The 23,203-nt window shown below is 38.1% G+C and overlaps 1 protein-coding gene across 13 annotated transcripts in view; it reads left to right on the forward strand.

Annotated features, from left to right (window-relative positions):
• Positions 1-23,203, forward strand: part of UIMC1 (ubiquitin interaction motif containing 1) — a 179,678-nt gene that overhangs the window by 26,620 nt on the left and 129,855 nt on the right. For all 13 annotated transcript variants that reach the window (XM_037823040.1, XM_037823042.1, XM_037823041.1 and 10 more), the window contains exon 2: positions 2,786-2,937. In XM_037823040.1, coding sequence (XP_037678968.1) covers positions 2,794-2,937 — 144 coding nt within the window. In that variant the 5' untranslated portion in view covers positions 2,786-2,793. The remainder of the gene's footprint in view (positions 1-2,785; positions 2,938-23,203) is intronic.

Below are 23,203 nucleotides of genomic sequence, written 5' to 3' on the forward strand. Positions count from 1 at the left end.
ATTCGGACGGTTCATATTATCTATCATATCCCTGAGGTCCATTTTGATTTTTTCAATTTTTTTCCCCATTCTTTCTTTTATGCTTTCATTTTCCATTCTGTCATCTTCGAGGTCACTGATTCGTTGTTCAACTTCCTCTAGTCTTGTACTATGAGTGTCCAGAATCTTTTTAATTTGGTCAACAGTTTCTTTAATTTCCATAAGATCATCCATTTTTTTATTTAGTCTTGCAGTGTCTTCTTTATGCTCTTCTAGGGTCTTCTTGATTTCCTTCATATCCCGTACTATGGTCTCATTGTTCATCTTTAGTTCTTTGAGTAGCTGCTCTAGGTGCTGTGTCTCTTCTGGTCTTTTGATTTGGGTGCTTGGGCTTGGGTTATCCATATCGTCTGGTTTTTTCATATGCTTTATAATTTTCTGTTGTTTTTGGCCTCGTGGCATTTGCTGTCCTTGATAGGGTTCTTTTAGGGTTTGTAGACCAGTTGAAGTCCTTATCTCTAATTTATCAGATCTACAGCTTCGTGGAGTACACTTTCTCTAACTAACCAGCAGGTGGCGTCCACGAGCCACCTGTTCTCCACAAGCCAGATCTCCCCTGCTTAGCCTTTTTGGTGAGTGGGGGAGTGAGTCTTGTGGGGCCCAATTGGTGTCCCAAGCTTGCGTGTGTAGTTGGTGTTGCCTGCCCTGTATGTGGGGCGTGTTTCTGGGCAGTCGGGGAGGGGGGGTGGCCCTAACAATCAGATCTCCCTGATGATCCTAGAGTTTTAAAGCTACTGCAATAGTCTAATCCTTCAGTTCAGTCCTGCCACAGTTTGTCTCTGCCACTGACCCACAAGTCTTTGGTATTGGCGTATGGCTCCTGAGACTTGCAAGTGGGCCCCTCTTCCAGGCTGTGCACCCCGGGTCCTCTGTTGAGGGATGACTGTGCTATGTCACAGGTGAGTGCCGTCCCCCCAGGGCAGTTCTGGGCTGCTGGGCTGTGTTGGGAGGCTCCCAGTCTGCTCAAATGATGGCTGAATGGGGCTCTGTTAATTCACACTGCTCCCCCTTCCCAGCTCTGGGACATTCAGCTGAGGTTGCAGGGAAGGCTAATGTCCACGCCCAGTTTTGTGGTGTGTGCCTGTTATTTGAAGCACTTCCGTCACACTGGGTTGTCTGGGGCAGCTCTGGGCTATGGGGCTGGCGATGGGCAGGAGTGTTTCCTGTCCGCCAGGATGGTGGCTGTGAGCGGACACCCCCCTTTTCTTGGGAAGTTGTGTTGTTTAGTGAATTTTCTCAGCCACTGGATTATTGCCTTTTGTCTCAGAGCTCTCTTAGTTCTGCTCTTGACTTGATGTGCCCAAATTTCAATTCTTTGAAGCTTTCTGTATTGAGCTTCTTAGAGTAATTGTTTTAGAAAAAGCAAAAAGGATTTAAAAAAACAAACAAACAAACAAAAAAAAACGGCCCTCCTCAGAGATCTAATGGGTTATTGAAATGCTAATAGACAAAGCAACCAGGGCCATTAAGGAAAGGTGCACAGGACAGAGAGATCAGCCTTGCTTCGGCATTTGCATATGCGCCTCAAGGCCTGATCTCCGCCCTTCCCCTTTCTGTGTTCACCAGAACTCCAAAAATCCTCTGCTTTTATTTTGGAGTTTTTCGTGTTGTTTTTTTTCTATGCCTGTCTCCTCTCTGCTGGGCTGGCTGCTCTCAGAGTCTCTGGTGTCTGGTCTCAGTCTATCTATGGTTGGAGTTTGAATCAGTAGAATGAGTTTCCGATAAGAGCAGCCACTGCAATTCTCCCTTCTCCTTCCTGGAGCTGACAGCCCCTCCTCCCCCGGGACTGAGCCTGGCAGGGAGGGGCGCGGGTCCCCTGGCCGCAAAAACTTACAGATTTCGCTGATCTCAGCAGTTCCACGTTTTCATGAGTGTTGTATGAAGTATGCCCAAAGACAGATTGCTCTGTGGTGTCCAGTCCACGCAGTTCCTGGCTTTTTACCTACTTTCCTGGAGGAGTAACTAAAACATACAGCTCACCAGTCTGCCATCTTGCCCTGCCTCCAGAATCTGTTTGTCTTTTCACTTCCTTGATAATGTCCTGTAATGCACAAGGTTTAAAATTTCAATGTAGTCCAACTGATCTGTTTTTTCTTTGATTGCTCATGCTTTTGGTGTAAAGTATAGGAATCCATTGCCTAATACAAGGTCGTGAAGATTTTTCCTTATGTTTTCTTCTAATACTTTTATAGTTTTAGCTGTTATATTCTGGTTGTTGATTCATTTTGAGTTAATTTTGCATATTGTGTGAGGTAGGGGTCCACTTTCATTCTTTTGCATATGATTATCCTGTTTTCCTAGCACCATTTGTTGAAGTAACTATTGTTTTCCCAATGAGTGGACTTGGCTACCCTGTCAAAAATCAGTTGGCCATCAATGTGTGGGTGACATTGGTATTTTTAAAAAGTCTACCTGGTGAACTCCAATGTGTACTCAAATTTGAGAAGCGTTCAGCTGTAAGGTATTGTATAAGGAATTTAGAATTTATTATTGTATTATAGCTACTGAAATTTCACTACAGAGATGAGGTTTATATACATATAAATGTGTGTGTGTGTGTGTGTGTGTGTGTGTGTGTGTGTTTCTCGAAAGGAAAGAATAGGATTTTTAAGGACCTAGTAGAAAAGTTCAGAAATCCAATTTTACTTTTGATAAGATAAATATCTTTCTCTTTTACCTGATCAAATTGAATAGCATCTAGAAAATTGTACTTTGATTAAATTATTTGTACTTTTTTGGATTTCAGAGTAAAGGATGCCACGGAGAAAGAAAAAGATTAAAGAAGCCTCTGAACCTCAGAATCTGGAGAAGGACACAGAAACTAGCAGTTCTGTCAGTCTGAAGAAGAAGCGTAAATTTGAAGATGCATTCATTGTGATATCTGATAGTGACGGAGAGGTCAGTAATTTGAAGAGTGGAGCTCTAGGTGTTAAACCAGGCCTTCTTATCCAGGGGTACTTTGTTTTGAGATTGTACATTAATGCCACCTTGTCATATCATGCAGTTTCTACTCAGCTTGGTTTCTATTTGTGAATGCATGTAAGAATTACTTAAAAGAAAATAATGTTTGAAGATGTATCATGGTTTTCAGCTTTGTAGTATGTTGACCCAGAGTGATATTTTAATACTGTTTGGATAATTTAATTACATGTAAAACTTATTGTGTGTGTCTGCAACAAGAAAGAGGATGTGATATGTATTAGCTTAAAATCTATAGATATGCTCTGTCCAATATGTAGTAGCTAGCCACTGTAACTTTTTAAATTTAAACTAGTTAAAATTAAATGAAATGAAAAATCACTTCCTTTGTTGCACCAGTCACAGTATGGGTACTCAGCATCCATATAAGGCTAGTGTGTAATGAATTGGACAGCCCAGCAATAGAAGCTTTCTATCATTGCAGAAAGTTTTATTGAATGGCACTGCCCTAGAGCTCATCCTTTCTCCTTTATTCCCTATTTCCATTTGTTTATTGGAGTTTTCCATCTGGCTGTATGTCACATCTAATAGGTAATGAACTAATTATTTTTCCTCCAAATTTCTTTCTCTTCCTCCTATATCTTTTATCTCATTTAATTGTAGAACTCTCATTTGCCTCAAGCTAGATAGCTTGGAATTACCTTTGTCTTATCTCTGTCGTCTTTCATTCCTAATTGGTCATCGTGTCCTTTAGTTTATACCTCTTAAATGATACTTGGATGTATTCCTTCCTCTTCCATTTCCATTTCTTTTCTTGATCATCTGTTATTTGGGTTTTTATAGTATTCTCTGATCTGCTCTTCAGTATTTCCTTTGTACATTTCACTTAGCTTACTGCAGCTTTCTTTTAAGAATTTAGATTGTAGTTCTTTGCACTTGTCTGCTTAAAAATCATTGGTGCCATAATCCCCTCAAGAGCAACTTAGAACTTTTTTAACATGGTCTACTCGACAAGAATTTTCACACTGTAATCTCATTTATATTCTTTTCAGCAGTGTATTAGTTTCATTTTCTCCTTGTCAAGACTTTGAGCACTTTAAAATGTTTTCCCAGTTTGATAAGGAAAAATTATATTTTGTTATATTTTCATAATTAGCAAGATTGGACGCATTTCCAGATTTTTTGGGGGTACTTGTTTCTTTTTTGTGAATTTCCTCATTGTGTCTTGAGCCCAGTTCTAATTAGAATTTTGTCTAAATATTTCTTTTTTAATGTGTGAAAGTATAAATAGGAAAACAAAACATAACCATCATTCCACTACTTGGATAACTCATCTTAATATGAACAAAAATCAAAGTTTTCATTTTTATATATATGTATTTGTATACATATATGTTAAAAGAAAATCAAAACAGTATAGAACGGTATAAAAAGTAAGTTGTCTTTACTATCCTGCCCCTCAGGTAACATTTAATGAAAAATAACCACAGGCAACGTTTCTTCTGTGCCTTTCCAGAAAAAGAAAATGTTTATGCATATGCCACCAATAAAAATTTTTACAGGATTAAAAATCATCTTACACATACTGTTTTGCTTTTTTCACCTAACATATTGTGGAGATTTCTATAGCAGCACATATAGATCCACCTCATTAAAAATTTTTTTGAAATATGTCGTACTTACATAAGAGTGTATAAATTGCAAATGCATAGTTTTGAAAAGTAAAATGAACACTTTTTATCCACCACCTTAGTAGCTGTCTTGCTTTGTGTGTCCTTCCCTGGTTACATTCTTTTGCATACATCTAAAGGTAACCTCTGTATTTGTTTTATCTTTCCATGCTTTTCTTGACAGTTTTACCACCTTTTATGTGTATTGCTAAATATTGTATGTATATATTGAAAAACTGAGTATGAAGCACAAGCCCAGTTGTGAAGGAATGGCAGTATTGTATTTATTAGCTGAAGGTTCTTAGGAAAGAAAAAGCTAAAAGAATCCAAGGCATATAGTGTGGGTTTTTTTTCCTGAGAGTTCGCAAGAACCCGTTCTGGGGAAGTTAGTAGGCAATTCCTGGGAAACGTAAGGCTCAAGTAATCTGGTAGGCTATAATTTGGATCAGATCTTGGATGACCATTACAAGAGTGGGCTGCTTCCTTTTATTTTTGTATTCTAAGCTCAGCATGATAACCTTCAACTTTAAAAGTAAGTGAAAGTTCAGTACTTCTGTGGGGTAAGTTTAGTATCCTTACCTGATTCAGGCAGCATGGATGGAGGAAAGAAGCTAAATGCAGATAAGAGTTTGGGTTGGGCTTGCCAGGACATTTAAACTTCAGGTTAAAAAAGGTGGTGTTTCCGTTTGCTAAAGCTACAAGAATGCAATATACCAGAAATCAGTTGGCTTTTAAAAATGGGGATTTATTAAGTTACAAGTTACAATTCTTAGGCCATGAAAATGTCCAAATTGAGGCATCAACAATAGAATACCTTGTTGGAAGAAAGGCTACTGGCATCCAAGGTTCCTCTGTCACATGGGAAGGCACATGGTGATGTCTGCTGGTCCTTCTCTCCTGGGTTCTGGTTTCAATGGCACACACTCTCTCTCTCTCTCAGCTCCTGTGGGTCCTTCTTACTTTTCTGGATGTTTCTCATCTCTTTGTCCTCTCTCTCTGTGTTTTTGCCTTTTATCCTTTCATAATGGGCTCTAGTAAAGGGTTAAGACCCATCTTGAATGGGCTGGGTCACATTTCAGCTGAAGTAGCTTAACCAAAAGGTCCCACCCACAATAGGCTTGCACCAACAGGGATGGATTAAAAGTGTTTTGTAACTTGTAACTTAATAAATCCCCATTTTTAAAAGCCAACTGATTTCTGTTATATTGCATTCTTGTAGCTTTAGCAAATGGAAACACCACCTTTTTTAACCTGGTGTTTTCTGGGGTACATAACAGTTCCAGACCAGCACACTCCACCCTCTGGACCCAAAAAAGACTTGTTCTTTCCATATGCAAAATACATTTATTCCATCACACTATTACATAATCTTAAGTCATTTCAATAACAATAAATAAGTACAAAGTCTTATCAAAATCAGTTATAGGTATGATCTGTCCTAAAGCAAAAATTCTCCTCTGGCTGTGGACCTTGAAACTTAGAACAAGTTATCTGCTTCCAATAAATGAAGGATGACTGTCATAGGATAGATGTTCATATTGCCAGAGGGAGAAATTCGAAAGAAAACAGGGGTCAAAGGTCCCAAACAGTTCTGAAAACCTGCAGGGCAAACTCCATTAGATTTCAAAGTCTGAGAGTCATCTACAGAAAGATATTTTATCCTCCAGGCTTGAGAGAGCCCTTCTCCAAGGGCTTATGCAGTGGCCCTGCTGTCTGAACACAAGTGAGGGTTTCAACATCTCCAAGCATTGGTGGGGGATCACTTTGTTCTTGGCTCCACCCTCTTCAAGCATTGGGGTGGTACCTAGACTTGCTGCCATCTCCAGGGCACATTCTCAAACTCTAAAACAGTGGGGTGGTGGCCAGGCTCCCCTCAATCCCCAGAGAATATGCCTCACCCTCTCTGAGCCCTGAGGTGGCAGCATTCTTCCTGAACAATGGGTGACCAAGCTCCCCTCATTTCCCCAGGCATCTGAGAGCCCTGGGGTGGTAACACTTCCTGAACAATTGGGAGGAAGGCCCAGCTCTTCGCAAACTTGGGACAAACTCACCCTCTTCACATGCATGGGTGTGTCCACTCTGCTGGCCCAAGTTTCCATGGTTCTGCATTTGAAGTTATTTTTCCTTCAGTTTTTCCCTTTTAGTCCAGGCTGGTAGTGGTTCCGTTCATACAGATCATGTGAAAAACTTATCCGTTTCATATGTAGCACACAGGGCTCCCAACTGTCAGACAATAGAACTTTCTACAAATTCTTTCTGGATAATTGTTTTTCAAACAGTTATATTCACACACCATATAATCTGTAATCTATCCTAAGTAAATAATCAATGGTTCCTGGTATAATCACATGATTACACATTCACCACCACAGTCTATATGAGGATTATTTCCATTTCTTCCGCAAAAAAAGAAGAGGAAAAAAAATGAAGAATAAAAAATAATAAAATAAAATAAAAAGGAGGAACACCACCACCACCAAGAATCCCATACCCTTCCCTTATAGCCCTCTCTTATTGACATTTAGCTTTTGTATATCGCCTTTGTTACATTTTATGGAAATATATTACAATGTTAACTGTAGACTCTAATTTTCATGATTGTATATTTCCATATAATATCCCATTTTCAAAATCTTGTAATTCTGTGATTTGTTTGTTCTCCTTCTTGTAAAAAATTCTTGTATTTGTACATTTAATCACACCATTGTCCACTCTAGGTTTCATTAGGTTATACAGTCCCAGTCTTTTATCTTCTATCTTTTCTTCTGGTGTCATACATGCCCCTAGCCTTCCTCTTTCAACCATACTCACACTCAGCTTTGTTCAGTGTACTTACAATATTGTTGTACCATCAGATAGTATTGTGCTTTCCATTTCTGTATCTTTACAATCAATCCTGTTGAACATTCTGGACTCCTTCAGCATCAAATGCCCAATCTCGACCCTCTTTGCATCTCCTGATAACTTGTGTACTCAACTTTAACTTTGAAAGTTCTCCCTTTTTACCCTTACTGTGGTCTTCATTTCTGCACTCTTCTCCAAAGCTCTCTCTCCTGTTGTTTCCTAACTGCCTTTAGTGCTCCCTTTAGTATTTCTTGTAGAGCAGGTCTCTTGTTCACAAACTTTCTCAGTGTCTGTTTTTCTGAAAATATTTTAAACTCTCCCTCAGTTTATAAAATTCAGTTTTATTGAGGTATAGTCACACACCATGCAGTCATCCACAGTGTACAATCCATTGTTCACAGTACCATCATATAGTTGTGCATTCATCAGCATAATCAATTTTTGAACTTTTTCCTTACTACAAAAAAATAAAAATAAAAACAAGAATAAAAATAAAAGTAAAAAAGAGAACACCTAAAACATTCCAACCCCCCATCCCACCCTATTTCTAATTTAATTTTTGTCCCCATTTTTCTACACATCTCTCTACACTGGATCAAGGGAGTGGGAGCCACAAGGTTTTCACAATCACACAGTCACACTGTGTAAGCTACATAGTTACACAGTCGTCCTCAAGAATCAAGGCTACTGAGTTGCAGTTTGACAGTTTCAATTATTTCCTTCTAGCTATTACAATACACTAAAAACTAAAAAGGGGTATCTATATAGCGCATACGAATGCCTCCAGAGTGACCTCTCAACTCCATTTGAAATCTCTCAGCCACTGAAACTTTATTTTGTTTCATTTCGCTTCTCCCTTTTGGTGAAGAAGATTTTCTCAATCCCACAATACCAGGTCTAGCCTCATCCCTGGGAGTCATATCCCATGTTGCCAGGGAGATTTACACTCCTGGGAATCATGTCCCACGTAGGAGTCTCCCTCATTTTTGAAGGACAGTTTTGCCAAATATAGAATTCTTGGTTGGCAGTTTTTCTCTTTCAGTATCTTAAATATATCATACCACTGCCTTCTTGCCTCCATGATTTCTGCTGAGAAGTCAACAAGGCATTTTCAATCCCATAATGCCTGATCCAGGCACATTCCCAGGAGTCGTTTCCCATGTCACCAGGGATATGCACTCCGCTGGGAGTCATGTCCCACGTGGAGGGGAGGGTAATGAATTTATTTGCAGAGTTGGACTTAGAGAGAGAATGGCCATATCTTAGCAACAAAAGTTCTCTGGAAGTGACTCTCAGGCATAATTACAGCCCTTTTTTTATAGCCCTAAGTTTCACAAGAGCAAGCCTCAAGATCAAGGGCTTGACTTATTTAGCAGGGGGTTTCTAATTTCATATAGTGTATATTCTGTCAAAAATACAGTCAATGTCTCACATTATCTTCATTTAGTTGTACAATCATCATCACTCTCAATTTTAAACATTTCTTATGACCCAAACACCCCAAAGCTCTTATCATCTCCTAATTATTTATCCTTAGGATTAGTGTGGTCCTAGTAAGGTATTTCTATTATTTATAGTCCAAAATATGCAATAGGTAGTTTTTCCCATATAACACTCTGTTGTTAACTCTTCGTACCAGTGTCATACCTTAGAGTAGGTCATGCAAGCACTTTTGTATGCTTGTAGTGGTAATGTGGGATACACACCTTGAAAACAACCCCTATCAGTCACCCCTGTCCATTCCCATACCTTTTAGTTCAACCTTGTTAACAAATCTGTGCATATTAGGTAATCATTCCTCATTTTCTAGCTCTGTTCATCCCTAGGCTCCCTAATTCTACATTTTAAGACACTGATTTTACGTTATTCAGAGAGTTTGTATTATTGATAGCAGACAACCTCTCTCTTTTTTTGTTTGACTTATTTCACTCAGCATTATGTCCTCAAGGTTCGTCCATGTTGTCATATGTTTCAGGGCCCCATTCCTTCTTACTGGTGCATAGTATTCCATCGTATGTATATACCACATTTTGTTTTATCCATTCATGTGTTGAAGGACACTTGGATTGTTTCCATCTGTTGGCAGTTGTGAATAATGCTGCTGTGAACATCAGTGTGGAAATGTCTGTTTGTGTCACTGCTTTCAGATCTTCTGAGTATATACTGAGTAGTGGAATCACTAGATTGTAGGGTAACTCAATATTTAGTTTACTGAGGAACTAACAAACTGTTTTCCATAGCAGCTGTACATTATACATTCCCACCAGCAGTGGATAAGAGTTTCAATTCCTCCATATCCTCTCCAGCATTTGTGGTTTCCTGTTTGTTTAATGGCAGCCATTCTTATTGGCATGAGATGATATCTCATTGTGGTTTTGATTTGCATTTCCCTGAGAGGTAGTGAAGGTGAACATTCTTTGACGTGTTTTTTTTTTGCTGTTTGTATTTCCTGTTTGGAAAATTGTCTTTTCATATCTTTTGCCCATTTTGTAATTGAGCTGTTTGTAGTATTGTCATTGAGTTGTAGGATTACTTTATATTTGGGATATCAGTCTTTTATCAGATAAATCATTTTCAAATATTTTCTTCCTTTGAGTTTTCTCCCCCTTCCCCTTTTTGACAAAATCCGTTGAGGCACAGAAGCTTTTGATTTTGAGGAGTTCCTATTTATCTATTTTTTCTTTCAGTGCTTGTCTTTGGGTGTAAGGTAGAAGAAGCTACCTTCTATTACTAGGTCTTGAAGATGTTTCCCGATATTATCTTATAGTTTTATGGTATGCTGTCTCTTATTTTTAGGTATTTGATCCACTTTGGGTTAATTTTTGTATAGGGTGTGATATAGGGGTCCTCTTTCATTCTCTTGGATATGGATATCCAGTTCTCCCAGCCCCAGTTGATAAAGAGACTATTCTGTCCTGGTTCAGATGATGGAGGTCTTGTCAAAAATCAGTTGACCATAGATCTGGGGGTTTATTTCTGAACTCTCTCTTCAGTGCCATTCAACAGTATATCTGTCTTTCTGCCAGTACCATGCTGGTTTTTTTTTTTTTTTTTTTTTGACCATTGTGGCTTTATAGTAGGCTTTCAAGTCAGGAAGTGTGAGTCTTCCCTCTTCATTCTTCTTTTTTAGAATGTTTTTGGCAATTTGAGGCCCATTTCCTGTCCAAATAAATGATAACTAGCTTTTCCAAGTCTGCAACATAGGTTGTTGGAATTTTGATTGGAATTGCATTGAATTTGTAGATCACTTTGGGCAGAATTGCCATCTTAATGATGTTTAGCCTGCCTGTCCGTGAACACGGAGTATCTTTCCACCTATTTAGGTCCTCTTTGATTTCTTTTAGTAAAGTTTTGTAATTTTCTATCGAGAGATCTTTTGCATCCTTGGTTAAGTTTATTCCTAGATACTTTATTCTTTTAGTTGCTGTTGTGCATGGAATTTTTTTTTCTTGATTGTCTTTGCTGTTTGGTCTTTACTAGTGTATGGGAACACTACTGAATTTTATGCATTAATCTTGTATCCTGCCACTTTGCTGAATTTATTAACTCAAGTGGCTTTGTCTTCTGGTTTTCAGGATTTTACAAATACAGGGTCATATCACCTGCAAATAATGACAGTTAAACGTCTTCTTTTCCAATTTGGTTGCCTTTTTCTTCTCTTCTCTTTTCTTTTTTTTTTTCTTTTCTTTTTTTTTTTTTTTTTGCCTAATTGCTCTGACTAGAACTTCTATCACAATGTTGAATAACAATGGTGACATTGGGCATCTTCATCTCTTTCCTGATCTTAGGGGAAAGACTTTTAGTCTGTCACCCTTGAGTTCTGTGCGGCTATATGTTTTTCATATATGCCCTTTGTCATATTGAGGAAGTTTCCTTCAATTCCTACCTTTTAAAGTGTTTTTATCAAAAAAGGATGCTGAATTTTGTCAGATGATTTTTCAGTCTATTTAATTTTTCCCTTTTGTTTTGTTAATGTGTTGTATTACATTGATTGATTTCCTTTTGTTGTATCATCCTTGCGTGCCTGAATGAGCCCCAGTTGGTCGTGGTGTGTGTTTCTTTTAATGTTCCTTTAGATTTGATTTCAAGTATTTTGTTGAGAATTTTTGCATCTACAGTATATTCATTAGAGAGATTGTCCTGTAGTTTTCCTTTCTTGTAGTATCTTTTTCTGGTTTTGGTAGTAGAGTGATGTTAGCTTCATAAAATGAGTTAGGTAATGTTCCTTTTTCTTCAGTTTTTTTTTTTTTTTTATGATTTTTTAATGCAGTTTTATTGAGATATAATCACATAACGTACAATCATTCAAGGTGTGCAATCAGTTGTTCACAGCATCGTCATATAGTTGTGCTTTCATCACCACAAACTTTGAACATTTTCATTACTCCAATTTTCTTCAGTTTTTTGAAACACTTTGAAGAAGAATCGTGACTGTTCTTTTTGGAATGTTTGGTAAAATTCCCTTGTGAAGCCATCTGGCCCTGGGCTTTTCTTTTTAGGAAGATTTTTTATGACTGGTTGGATCTCTTTACTTGTGATAGGTTTGTTGAGGTCTTCTATTTCTTCTGGAGTCAGTCTAAGTTGTTCATGTGTTAACCAGGAGTTGTCCATTTCCTCTCAGTTGTTTAGTTTGTTGGCGTATAGTTGTTTGTAGTATCCTCTTTTGATTTTTAAAATTTCTTTGGGATTCATAGTAATAACCCACTCTCATTTCTGATATTGTTTATTTTGGTCTTCTCTCTTTTTGACTTTGTCAGACTACCTACGGCTTTGTCAATCTTGTTTATCTCGAACCAGCTTTTGGTTTTATTTATTCTCTATATATTTGTTTTCTAAATCACTTATTTCTGCTTTAATCTTTGTTATTTCTTTTTGTCTGCTTACTTTAGGGTTAGTTTGCTGATTGTTCTCTAGCCTCTTCAGTTGTTCAGTTAGATCTTTAGTTTTTGCTCTTTCTTGCTTTTGATATTTGCATTTAGAGCTATAAATTTCCCTCTCAGCACTACCTTCAGTGTACCCCACAGGTTTTGATATGTTGTGCTCTCTTTTTCATTTGTCTCTATATATTTTCTCGTTTTTTTTTTGCATTTTATTCTTTTACAAACAGTTTAGGAGTGTGTTCTTTAAGCTCCATATTTGTGAAAGTTGCATGTTCTCTAGAGAAGAATGTATATATGGTAATTTGGGATGCAACAAGGTATATGTGTTTGCTAAGTCTAAATCCTTTATCATGTAGTTTGGGTTCTCAATTTCTTTATTGGTCCTCTGTCTAGTTGTTCTGTCTATGGAAGAGAGAATTATGTTGAGGTCTTCCACTATTATTGTCGAAATGGCTATTGCTCCCTTCTGATTTGCCAGTGTTTGTCTCATGTACTTTGGAGCTCCTTGATTTGGTGCATAAACATTTATGATTGTTATTTTTTCTTGGTGAGTTGCCCCTTTTATTAATGTATAGTGTTCTTTTTTTGTCTCTTCTGACATCTTTGCATTTAAAGTCTATGTTGTCCGGTATTAGTGTAGCTACCCTTGCTTTCTTTTGGCTGCAGCTTGCATGGAATATTTTTTTCTGTCCTTTCACTTTCAATCTCTTTGTGTTTCTGGGTCTAAAATGAGTATCTTGTAAATAGCATATTGATGGATCATACTTCTTCATCCATTCTGCCAGTGTGTATCTTGTAATTGTAAAGTTTAGTCTGTTCACATTCAGTGTTATTACTGTAAAGGTAGTTCTTGAGTCAACCATCTTATCTTTTGGTTTTTATTGTCAGATTTATTTTTCCCTTCTCTCTCTTTTTTTTCCTTTAATTTACCCTTATTAATACTCTTCAGTTCTGTGTGCTTCCCCAGACCCCGCTCTCCTTTCTTTTTTCTTAGCTGGTAGAACTCCCTTTAATATCTCTTACAGGTCAGGTCTCTTGTTAACAAATTCTCTCAGCATTTGTTAGTGAAAATTTTGAACTCTCTCTCAGGTTTTTTTTTAACGTCTTATTTGTGTTTTGTTTTCTTGAATACCTTTTCACAGTTATTTAAGAAAATTTAAAAATCATTGCACTTGGTCAGAAAAGTAATATATCATAAAGAAAAGCACATGAAGAAATGTTCAACATCACTAGTAATTTGGGAAACGCAAATCAGAACCACAATGAGATATCATTTCACACCCACTAGAATGGCCACTAATTAAAACAATTGGAAGATTGTAAGTGTTGGAGAGGATGTAGAGAAATAGGAACACTCATTCATTGCTTGCAGGAATTAAAAATGGTGTAGCCACTGTGAAAGACAGTTTGCCAGTTCTCCAGGAAGCCAAGCATAGAATTACCACATGATCCAGAAATCCCACTACTACGATATACCCACAATAACTGAAATCAGGGACTCAGACACTTGCTCAGTGATGTTCATAACAGAACCATTCATGACTGCTAAAAGATGGAAGCAACCCAAGTGTCCATCTACCGATGAACAGATAAACAAAAATGTGGTATATACATAGAATGGAACACTATTCAGCTGCAAAATTGAATGAAGTCTTGATGCACATGACAGCATGGATGAACCTTGGTGTCACTATTCTGAGCAAAACAAGCCAGACACAAAAGGGCAAATATGGTATGATCTCACTGTTATGAACCAATTATAATAAGTAAACTCAAAGAGTTAGAATCTAGAAATAGGTTACCAGGAGATAGATTGGGGTTAGCGAATGGGGGCGTTGATGCTTAACTTGTACAGAATTTCTGTTTAGTCAGATGGCAAAGGTCTGGAAATGGATGGTGGTGATGGTAGCACATTAGTGTGAGTCTAATCAAAAACACTCAACTGTAGAGGTGAGTGTGGTTAAAAGTGGAAACTTTAGGAGGTACATATTACTAGAATTAAAAGATAAAACATAGGACTGTACAACATGGTGAACCCTATGGTAGATGAGGGACTATAGTTAATAAGTACAAGTTTAAGAATGTTCTTTCATGTTTTATAACAGATGTACGATGGTAATTCAAGGTAGTAATAGTATGGTAGAATATGGATAAAAATGCACCTAATATAAATTATGGATGATAGGTGATAGTATGATTTTAATAATCTTTCATCAAGTGTAACAAAGGTAACTACTGTTAAAAATAGTATAATTATTTTTAAAATGTTATTGTCAGTTGTAATTAATGATCCACACCAATGCAAGGTGTTGGGGGTGGGAGATATATGGGCATCCTGTATTTTATGCATGATTGTTTTGTGAGCCTTCGACTTCTCTAATTAAAAATAAATAAAAACAGAGAAGCCACCAGATAGTTTTAGCCTTGCTTCTGGATGAGTAAATCCTTAATTCTGGTTATACTCCAAAGATTCAGAAAACCAAAGCATAAATTTTCTTTTTTTATTTAAAACCCAGTTGAGCTTATACCTATATTTTACCAATATGCAATAATTATTTCAGAATTAAGGCACTATACCTCCAAATTTCTTACCTGCTTTCCCCACTGCATCACTGGTTTGCTGTTCATCTCTCTCATCAAGAACCCATGGTAAGCCCTTTTCTCCAGCTGCTTCCGTTTCTTCAGCAGCAGTAGAGATTATCCTGGAAGTTTGCGGTGTACCTGGGTGGTCTTCATGGCAATGAAAATTGCTCCATCTTTTCCTGCTTTTAAAGCAATAGGCTTGCCAATGTCATTGCTTATACCTGTGATAAACACCATACATCCTGCTATCTTCCTGGCATTGGGTAGCATGGCTCTTGAAGATCCAAGGCTGTGGTGATAGGGGCAGTGGCGAGCAAATATTTCTCCCTTACTTTTGAAGGAGCACTTTGCTGGATAAAAAATTCTTGGCTATCAATTTTTCTCTTTCAGGATCTTAAATATATCATACCACTGCCTTCTCACCTCCATGGTGCCTGTTTAGTAATCAGTACTTAGTTTTATGTGGCTTCCCTTGTATGTGGTGAATTGCTTCTTTCTTGCTGCTTTCAGGACTTTCTCCTCTTCAGCATTTGACAGTCTGATCAGTATATGTCTTGGAGTGGGTCTGTTTGGATTTATTCTATTTGGACTTTGTTGGGCTTCTTTGATTTGCATATTTATGTCTTTTATAAGGATTGGGAAGTTTTCCTCAACTATTTCCTCAAATACTCTTCCTAATCCTTTTGGGACACCACTGGTTCTTACATTTGTACATTTCATGTTGTCCATCATTTCCTTTAGATCTATTTCAAATTTTATTTTTTCACCATTTTTTCTTTTGTGCATTGCACTTAATTTCCCTGTCCTTTAGTGCACTTATTCTTTCTTCTGCCTTTTCAAATCTGCTTTTTTGTATCTGTAGTGTATATATATGTGTGTGTGTGTATATATATATATATATTTAATACAATTTTATTGAGGTATATTCACATACCTTAAAATCATCCATGATGTAAGTCAGTTCTTCATAGTACCATTATATAGTTGTGCATTCATCACCACAAATTTTCATTACCACACACAAAAAAGAATAAGAATAAAAAGTAAAAAACACCCGAAACATCCCATACCCCCATCTCTCCCTATTATTCACTTACTTTTTTGTCCTCATTTTTCTATTCATCTGTCCATACACTGTATAAAGGTAGTAGGAGCCACAAAGTATTCACAACCACACAGTCACACACTGTAAGCTATGTAGTTATACAGTCATCTTCAAGAATAAAGGCTACTGGGTTGCAGTTCAACAGTTTCAGGTATTTCCTTCTAGCTATTCCAGTACACTAAAAACTAAAAAGGGATATCTATATACTGCATAAGAATAACCTCCAGAATGACCTCTTGACTCTGTTTGAGATCTCTCAGCCACTGAAGCTTTATTTTGTTTCATTTCTCTTCCCCCTTTTGGTCCAAGAAGCCTTTCTCAATCCCACAATGTCAGGGCCCAACTCATCCCCGTGAGTCTAGTCCCATGTTGCCAGGGAGATTTACACCCCTGGGAGTCATGTTCCACATGGGGGGAAGGCATTGAGTTTACCTGCAGAGTTGGCTTAGAGAGAGAGAGGCCACATATGAGCAACAGAAGATGTTCTATGGAGGTGACTCATAGCCACAATTTTAAGTAGGCTTAACTTCTCCTTTTCAGTAACAAACTTCATAAGGGCAAGCCCCATGATCAAGGGCTTGTCCTCCTAAATTGGTATCCCCCAGTGCTTGTGAGAATATCATTAATTCCCCAGGTGGGAGAATTTAATATCTCCACATTTTTCCCTGGTCCCTCAAAGGGGCTTTGCAAATACATTTTTATTCTCTGCCCAAATAACTCTGGCCTGTATCGGGACTTCACACTAACCTGTACAAACCAATCAGATTTCACTCCCTATTCAACATTCCATGTAATTATGTTGGCTGAAAAAACTGACCAAAGAAGTTAAATTTTATAGTGTGTTACAAAAAATAAAGATTTTGCACCTAATAAACATCTCTTCCTTTGGTCTCACACAGAAGTTGAAGATTGAAAAATAAAATCATTCTTTACCGTTTAGTGTGATTTACCTTAGTACTAACGAAGTCCATTTTGTTCACATCTCTAATTGAAGTCTGACTTCTTTTTTTCAGACTCCTTAACATTTGCTGTATTGGGTAATGCTGACATTCATAGCTCCCAGACTCTGGCTCTGAGTCTCAGTTGTCACACAGATACGCAAGTTCCAGGGACCAACCAGGTTATACACAAAGAGCTCAGCATCTCAGAATTTAGAAATAACCATTACAACTCAGGAATAGATGTAACTGCTATAAGAGCTTACAATCTAGAAACCTGTGGAACCAACACACTGCCCTCCCGATGGGCTGCACCGTTCTGTTTCCCCACCAGTGGTGATTAGGTACATCCCTTTTTCCATATTTTCTCCTGCACTTATATCCCTCTGTTTATTTTTCAGATGGTTTTATTCACACACAGTACATTCCATCCTACATAAACAATCAGTGGTTCCCTGTATAATCTCATAGTTATGCATTCACCACCACTGTTCATATAAGGGCATTTTCATTTCTTCCACAAAGAAAGAGGAAGAGGCAAAGAAAGTAAAAAGAACAAAACAAAAAGAAAGAAAAAAAATGACAGCTAAGAAACAACAAAGAAAAAATTAAAATAAAATGCAGTTACAAAGACAACACCACCAATGCCAAGAATCCCACTCCTCTCCCTTATATCCTCCCTTATAGACATTTAGCTTTGGTATATTGCCTTTGTTAAAATCAATTGAAGCATATTACAATGTTACTGTTAACTATAGACTCTAGTTTGTATTGATTATATTTTTTCCCCAATACCACCCCATTTTTAAATCTTGCAAAGTTGACATTCATTTGTTCTCCCTCATGTAAAAACATATTTGTACATTTAAATCACAGTCATTGACCACTCTAGGTTTCACTATGTTACACAGCACCCGTCTTTATCGTCTGTCTTTCCTTCTGGTATCCTACATGCCCCTAACTTTCCTCTTTCAACTGTATTCACAGTCATCTTTGTTCAGTGTATTGACATTATTGTGCTGCCATCACCTAAAACTGTGCTCCATAGTCTTCCCTCCTGTCTTTCCCTATCTGTCTGTAGTGCTTCCTTTAGTATTTCCTGTAGAGCTGGTATCTTGTTCACAAACTCTCTCATTGTCTGTCTGAGAATATTTTAAATTCTCCCTCATTTTTGAAGGACAGTTTTGCCAGATATAGAATTCTTGGTTGGCAGTTTTTCTCTTTCAGTATCTTAAATATATTATACCACTGCCTTGTTGCCTTCTTGGTTTCTACTGCACACATAGTCTTATTGAGCTTCCCTTGTATGTGGTGGATCACTTTCTCTTGCTGCTTTCAGAATTCTCTCTTTGTCCTTGATGTTTGATAATCTGATTATTTTGTGTCTTGGTATAGGTCTGTTTGAATCTATTCTGTTTGGGGCATGCTGCACTTTTTGGATCTGTAATTTTATGTCTTTCGTAAGAGATAGGAAATTTTCAGTGATTATTTCTCCCATTATTGTTTCTGCCCCCTTTCCCTTCTCTCTTCTCCTTTTCTGATACCCATGGCATGTACAGTATGTGCTTTATGTTGTCATTCAGTTTCCTGATATCCTGCTCATATTTTTCTGTTCTTTTCTCTATCAATTCTTTTGTATGTTGGATTTCAGATGTCCTGTCCTCCAGCTCATGAATCTTTTCATTTGCCTCTTCAAATCTGCTGTTGTGTGTCTCCATTGTGTTTTTAATCTCTTGTATTGTGCCTTTCATTCCCATAAATTCTGCCAATTGTTTTTTCAAACTTTCTAGTTCTTCCTTACGTTCACCCAATATCTTTTTTATGTCCTTCATTTCTTTTGCCATGTCTTCCCTCAGCTTGCTAATTTGATTTTTGGATTCATTTAGGAGAACCTCAGTTTCCTTTCCTGCTTGTTCCAGGTTTATCTGTGCCTGTTGCTTGTATGCAGTTGTCCAAATTTGTTAATTAAAACTATAGTTGGAGCTTGGTTGAGTTACTTTCCCTTGCTTCAGGTAACCTGCTTTTTTTTTTTCCACAGGGAAGTGCTTGTGAGGGAGGGGCACCTGCTCTGTAGTTTTGGGAGCTTTACTTACAGTTCTGTGCTGTGCTCTCAGCTGTTCCACCCATTCCAGGCTGATGTATAATGTGTGTCCAGTCATGGATGTCCACCAACAGCTGTTCCAGACTATTTACTAGTTGTTCCTGGCTATTTACTAGTTGCTCTAGAGGACTGTCTAAATTCCACACCTCTCTATGCTGCCATCTTGCCCCCTGGTTCCTGTCGTATGTTTTAAATTTGATCTTCAGTACCTTTTATTTTCATAAGATCTGCTTTTTCTGTTTACTCTTTCAAGTTCTTCCTTATGCTCTTCTAGAATCTTCTTGATGTCCTTTATGTCTTTAGCAAACCGGTTGAAGTTGTTTTGGAGATTTGTATGTACTTCTTTGATTAATTGCTCCAAGTTCTGTGTCTCTTCCAGCTTTTAAATTTCTTTGTTTAGCTTGTCCATATATTCTTCTATCTTCATATGTTTTGTGATTTTCTGTTGTCTTTGTGGCATTTGATTATCTTGATAAGATTATTTTGGAAATGCAGTACTATTTGGACATTTATATAAAATTTTGAGGAACCACATCTTGCTGGAGTACTTTCCCTGTCCTCCCAGAAGATGGCGCTGTTCAGCCACCTCTTCCCCTCAAGCCTGCTTTTCCATGACTGTGGCTGTACAGTGCAAACCAAGTGGATATCCAATCAGCGCAGCAGTTCTCCATGTGCACTGGGGACTGCCAGCCTTGGGGGTGGGGTGGGCCATGTGGAGTTCAGCAGAGTTCACTTAAGGGCACAATGGGTCTGGTGATTCCCAGGCCTCTGAGTGGATCACTTTCAACTCTGGGATTGTGAGTCTCATCGACTCCAGCCCTCAGCCAGCTCAGAAGTGCTGCATTTTTAGTCAGTCCTCAAGGTCCCTGCCTGCCATGTGCTCACAAGTCTCTGGGGTGGGAGAGGGACTCCTGGTTCTTCCATGTGGCACCCTCACTTATCCTGTCTCTCGCCCTTGCACACTGTATGTAGGTTTCCAAGGAGGAAGAGTAAATGCACCAAGTTTTCTGTGTGCAGTCATCCCAGGTCCACTGGTTCCCAAGTTCCTTCACGGGAGCTCCTGGCCGCAGGGCTGAGAAGGGTTGTCTCTCCAGCTGATTGCTGGGATGGGTGTGGAGGAGCTCCTCCCACTCCTGCTTGGCTTGCAGTTGCCAGCCCTGGCGGCGGTCCCAGTGGAATAAACTCACTCGTCCTTGCAGTGAGAGACTCTTTCAACCATGTTCCCACTATGTATTGTAGAGGTCCTTCTCTGGCCACTCATTCCTTGGAACTGCTGTCCTGGTCATTTTCTGCATTTTCTCTAGTTATTCCATGGGAGAGAAGTTTCCTCTGTCTCTCCTACTCTGCCATCTTCCCAGAAGTCTCAGACCTACATATATGTATTATAAAGTCATTTTAGAGACCATATATTTGGCCTTGTGAGTTGAAAAGCAAGTGAATTATTTGGTATTTCTTCTCCTCTTTGGACTGCCTACAGTGCTATCTCCTATTTGTGCTTATCTCTATGGTATTAGTTGTCATACTGTTTTGAAATTGCCTTTTATTTTACTGCCTCCATCACTGCACCTTGATCTCCTGAAATGCAGGAATTCCGTATTGTGAACACCTAATAGGAGTGCTTGGCCTGTACTGGTAGGCACTCAGTAAATACTGGTATTAGGTTATACTTGTTGGTGCTGTTTTATTTATTCAAATATTTCTTTAAGGCAAGGTCATAGTTCCTGGTGTAAAAGAAACTAGGGAATGCCTTTTTTTTTTTTTTTAAACATAAATTAGGGGCACAAATCGTCATTACATTATTAGGGCTTCAATCATCATAGCTTGTTTCTGCTGAGTAATATATTTTGGGTTGACCCATTCTCCCATTCTGTCACTCTTACAAGGTCCCTAAGAGATCAGAGAGGTGCTTTTGCAAACCCTGTCATTGGATTTGAATTACCATTTACTGATTATGTGACCTTCCTGAACTTTTTATTCTTATTTGTAAAACTTGTAATATTTACTCTAAGGGATTACTGTGAGGGTTAGAGATAATGTAAGTAAAATTTCCTAGAGTGGTATTTCAATGAATGATAGCTGTTATTATAGTAAATGTTCAACATGTAGTCTGGCAGGAAATAAAGCTAGTTGACTGATATGGATAAGGACTCTGTTACAGGCATGCCTCATTTTGTTGTAGTTCCCTTTATTGTACTTCACAGATAGTGTATTTTTTACAAACTGAAGGTTTGTGGCAACCTTGTGTCAATCAAGTCTGTTGGAGCCATTTTTCCAACAACATATGCTCACTTCATGTGTCTATGTTACATTTTGGTAATTGTAATATTTCAGACTTTCATTGTTATTATATCTGTTATGGTGATCTGTGATCAGTGGTCTTTGATGTTACTATTGTAGTCTTTTTGGGTGCCATGAACTGTGCCCATGTAAAATGGTGAACTTAATAAAAATTGTATGTTTTCTGACTGCACCATGCCTGGTCGTCCCCCCATCTCTCTCCCTCTCCATGGGCCTCCCTGCTCCTTGAGACACAACAGTATTGAAATTAGGCCAATTAATAACCCTACAGTGGTCTCTAACTGTTCAAGTGAAAGAAAGAGTCACACATCTCTCACTTTATGTCAGAGGCTAGAAATGATTAAACTTAGTGAGAAAGACATGTTGAAAGCTGAGATAGGCTGGGAGCTTGACCTCTTGTGCCAAGCAGTTACCCAGGTTGTGAATAAAAAGGAAAAGTTCTTGAAGGAAATTAAAAGTCCTCCCCTAGTGAACACATGAATGATAAGAAAGTGAAACAGCCTTATTGCTGATATGGAGAAAGTTTTAGTGGTCTGGATGGAAGATCAGGCCAGCCACAACGTTCCCTTAAGCCAAAGCCTGAACCATAAAAAAGGCCCTAATTCTCTTCAATTACATGAAGGCTGAGAGAAGTGAAGAAGCTGCAGAAGAATAGTTGGAAGCTAGCAGAGGTTGGTTCGTGAGGTTTAAGGATAGAAGCTGTCTCCATAACCTAAAAGTGCAATGCAAAGCAGCAAATGCTGATACAGAAGCTGTAGTAAGTTATCCAGAAGATCTAGTTAAGATAACTGATGAAGTTGGCTAAACTTATACAAGAGATTTTCATTGTAGATGAAACAGCCTTTTATTGGAAGCAGATGCCATCTAGGTCTTTCCTTAGGTAGAGAGAAGTCAATGCCTGGTTTCAAAGCTTCGAAGGACAGGTTGACTCCCAGGGGCTAATGCAGCTGGTAACTTTTAAGTTCAACCTAATGGTCATTTACCATTCTGAAAATCCTAGGGCCCTTAAGAATTATGCTAAATTTACTCTGCCTGTGCTCTGTAAATGGAAGAACAAAACCTGGATGACAGCACAACTGTTTACAACAGGGTTTACTGAATATTTTAAACCCACTGTTGAGACCTGCAGTATTTTCCTTTCGAAATATTACTTTTCATTGACAGTGCACCTGGTCACCCAAGAGTGCTGATGGAGATGTACAATGAGATGAATGTTGTTTTCATACCTAACAGAACATCCATTCTACAATCCATGGATCAAGGAGTTGTTATTATATGATGGCTGTTATTAATACTACTTTAAATGAAGCTTCTTCATTATTCCAGAAATGTAGTATAGATTGCCAGCTAATGTTCTTAAAATTATATGATTGTTTTAGGAATAAAGTACTTCTTAGTATGATATATTAGTGAAATATAAAAGTTCATTCTTGTCTCAAACCGTTTATCTCCAAAGCTGGTAGACTTATATTGTAAGAAATACTTTTACGTTAGGGGCTACAAAAAGTGTTCTGTCTCAAAAAATCACCTTTTTCGCACTAGTTGGAACATCTGCTTCACTGCCTGAAAGAAAATTCCTAGAAGAGCCAACAACCAGTTGGATTTTGTCAGTGCCAAAACAATCCATTTGGCCAGTTGATGAAATTAATGTATTTATTCTGGTATTTTTCAATCTTCATTTATCCGTTTTCTAGATTCTCAGTTGACACTTTGAAATACTTTAATTGGATAAACGTGTCTGCTTCTCTAGAAAGAAAAGATATATTCCTGACTGCCGTTTTCCCTCTGTCTTCTATAGAGAACAGTTTATTGGATCTCACAGCTTT

The sequence above is a fragment of the Choloepus didactylus genome (genome assembly GCF_015220235.1).
Source record: "Choloepus didactylus isolate mChoDid1 chromosome 11 unlocalized genomic scaffold, mChoDid1.pri SUPER_11_unloc1, whole genome shotgun sequence".
NCBI classification, from domain to species: Eukaryota; Metazoa; Chordata; class Mammalia; order Pilosa; family Megalonychidae; genus Choloepus; species Choloepus didactylus.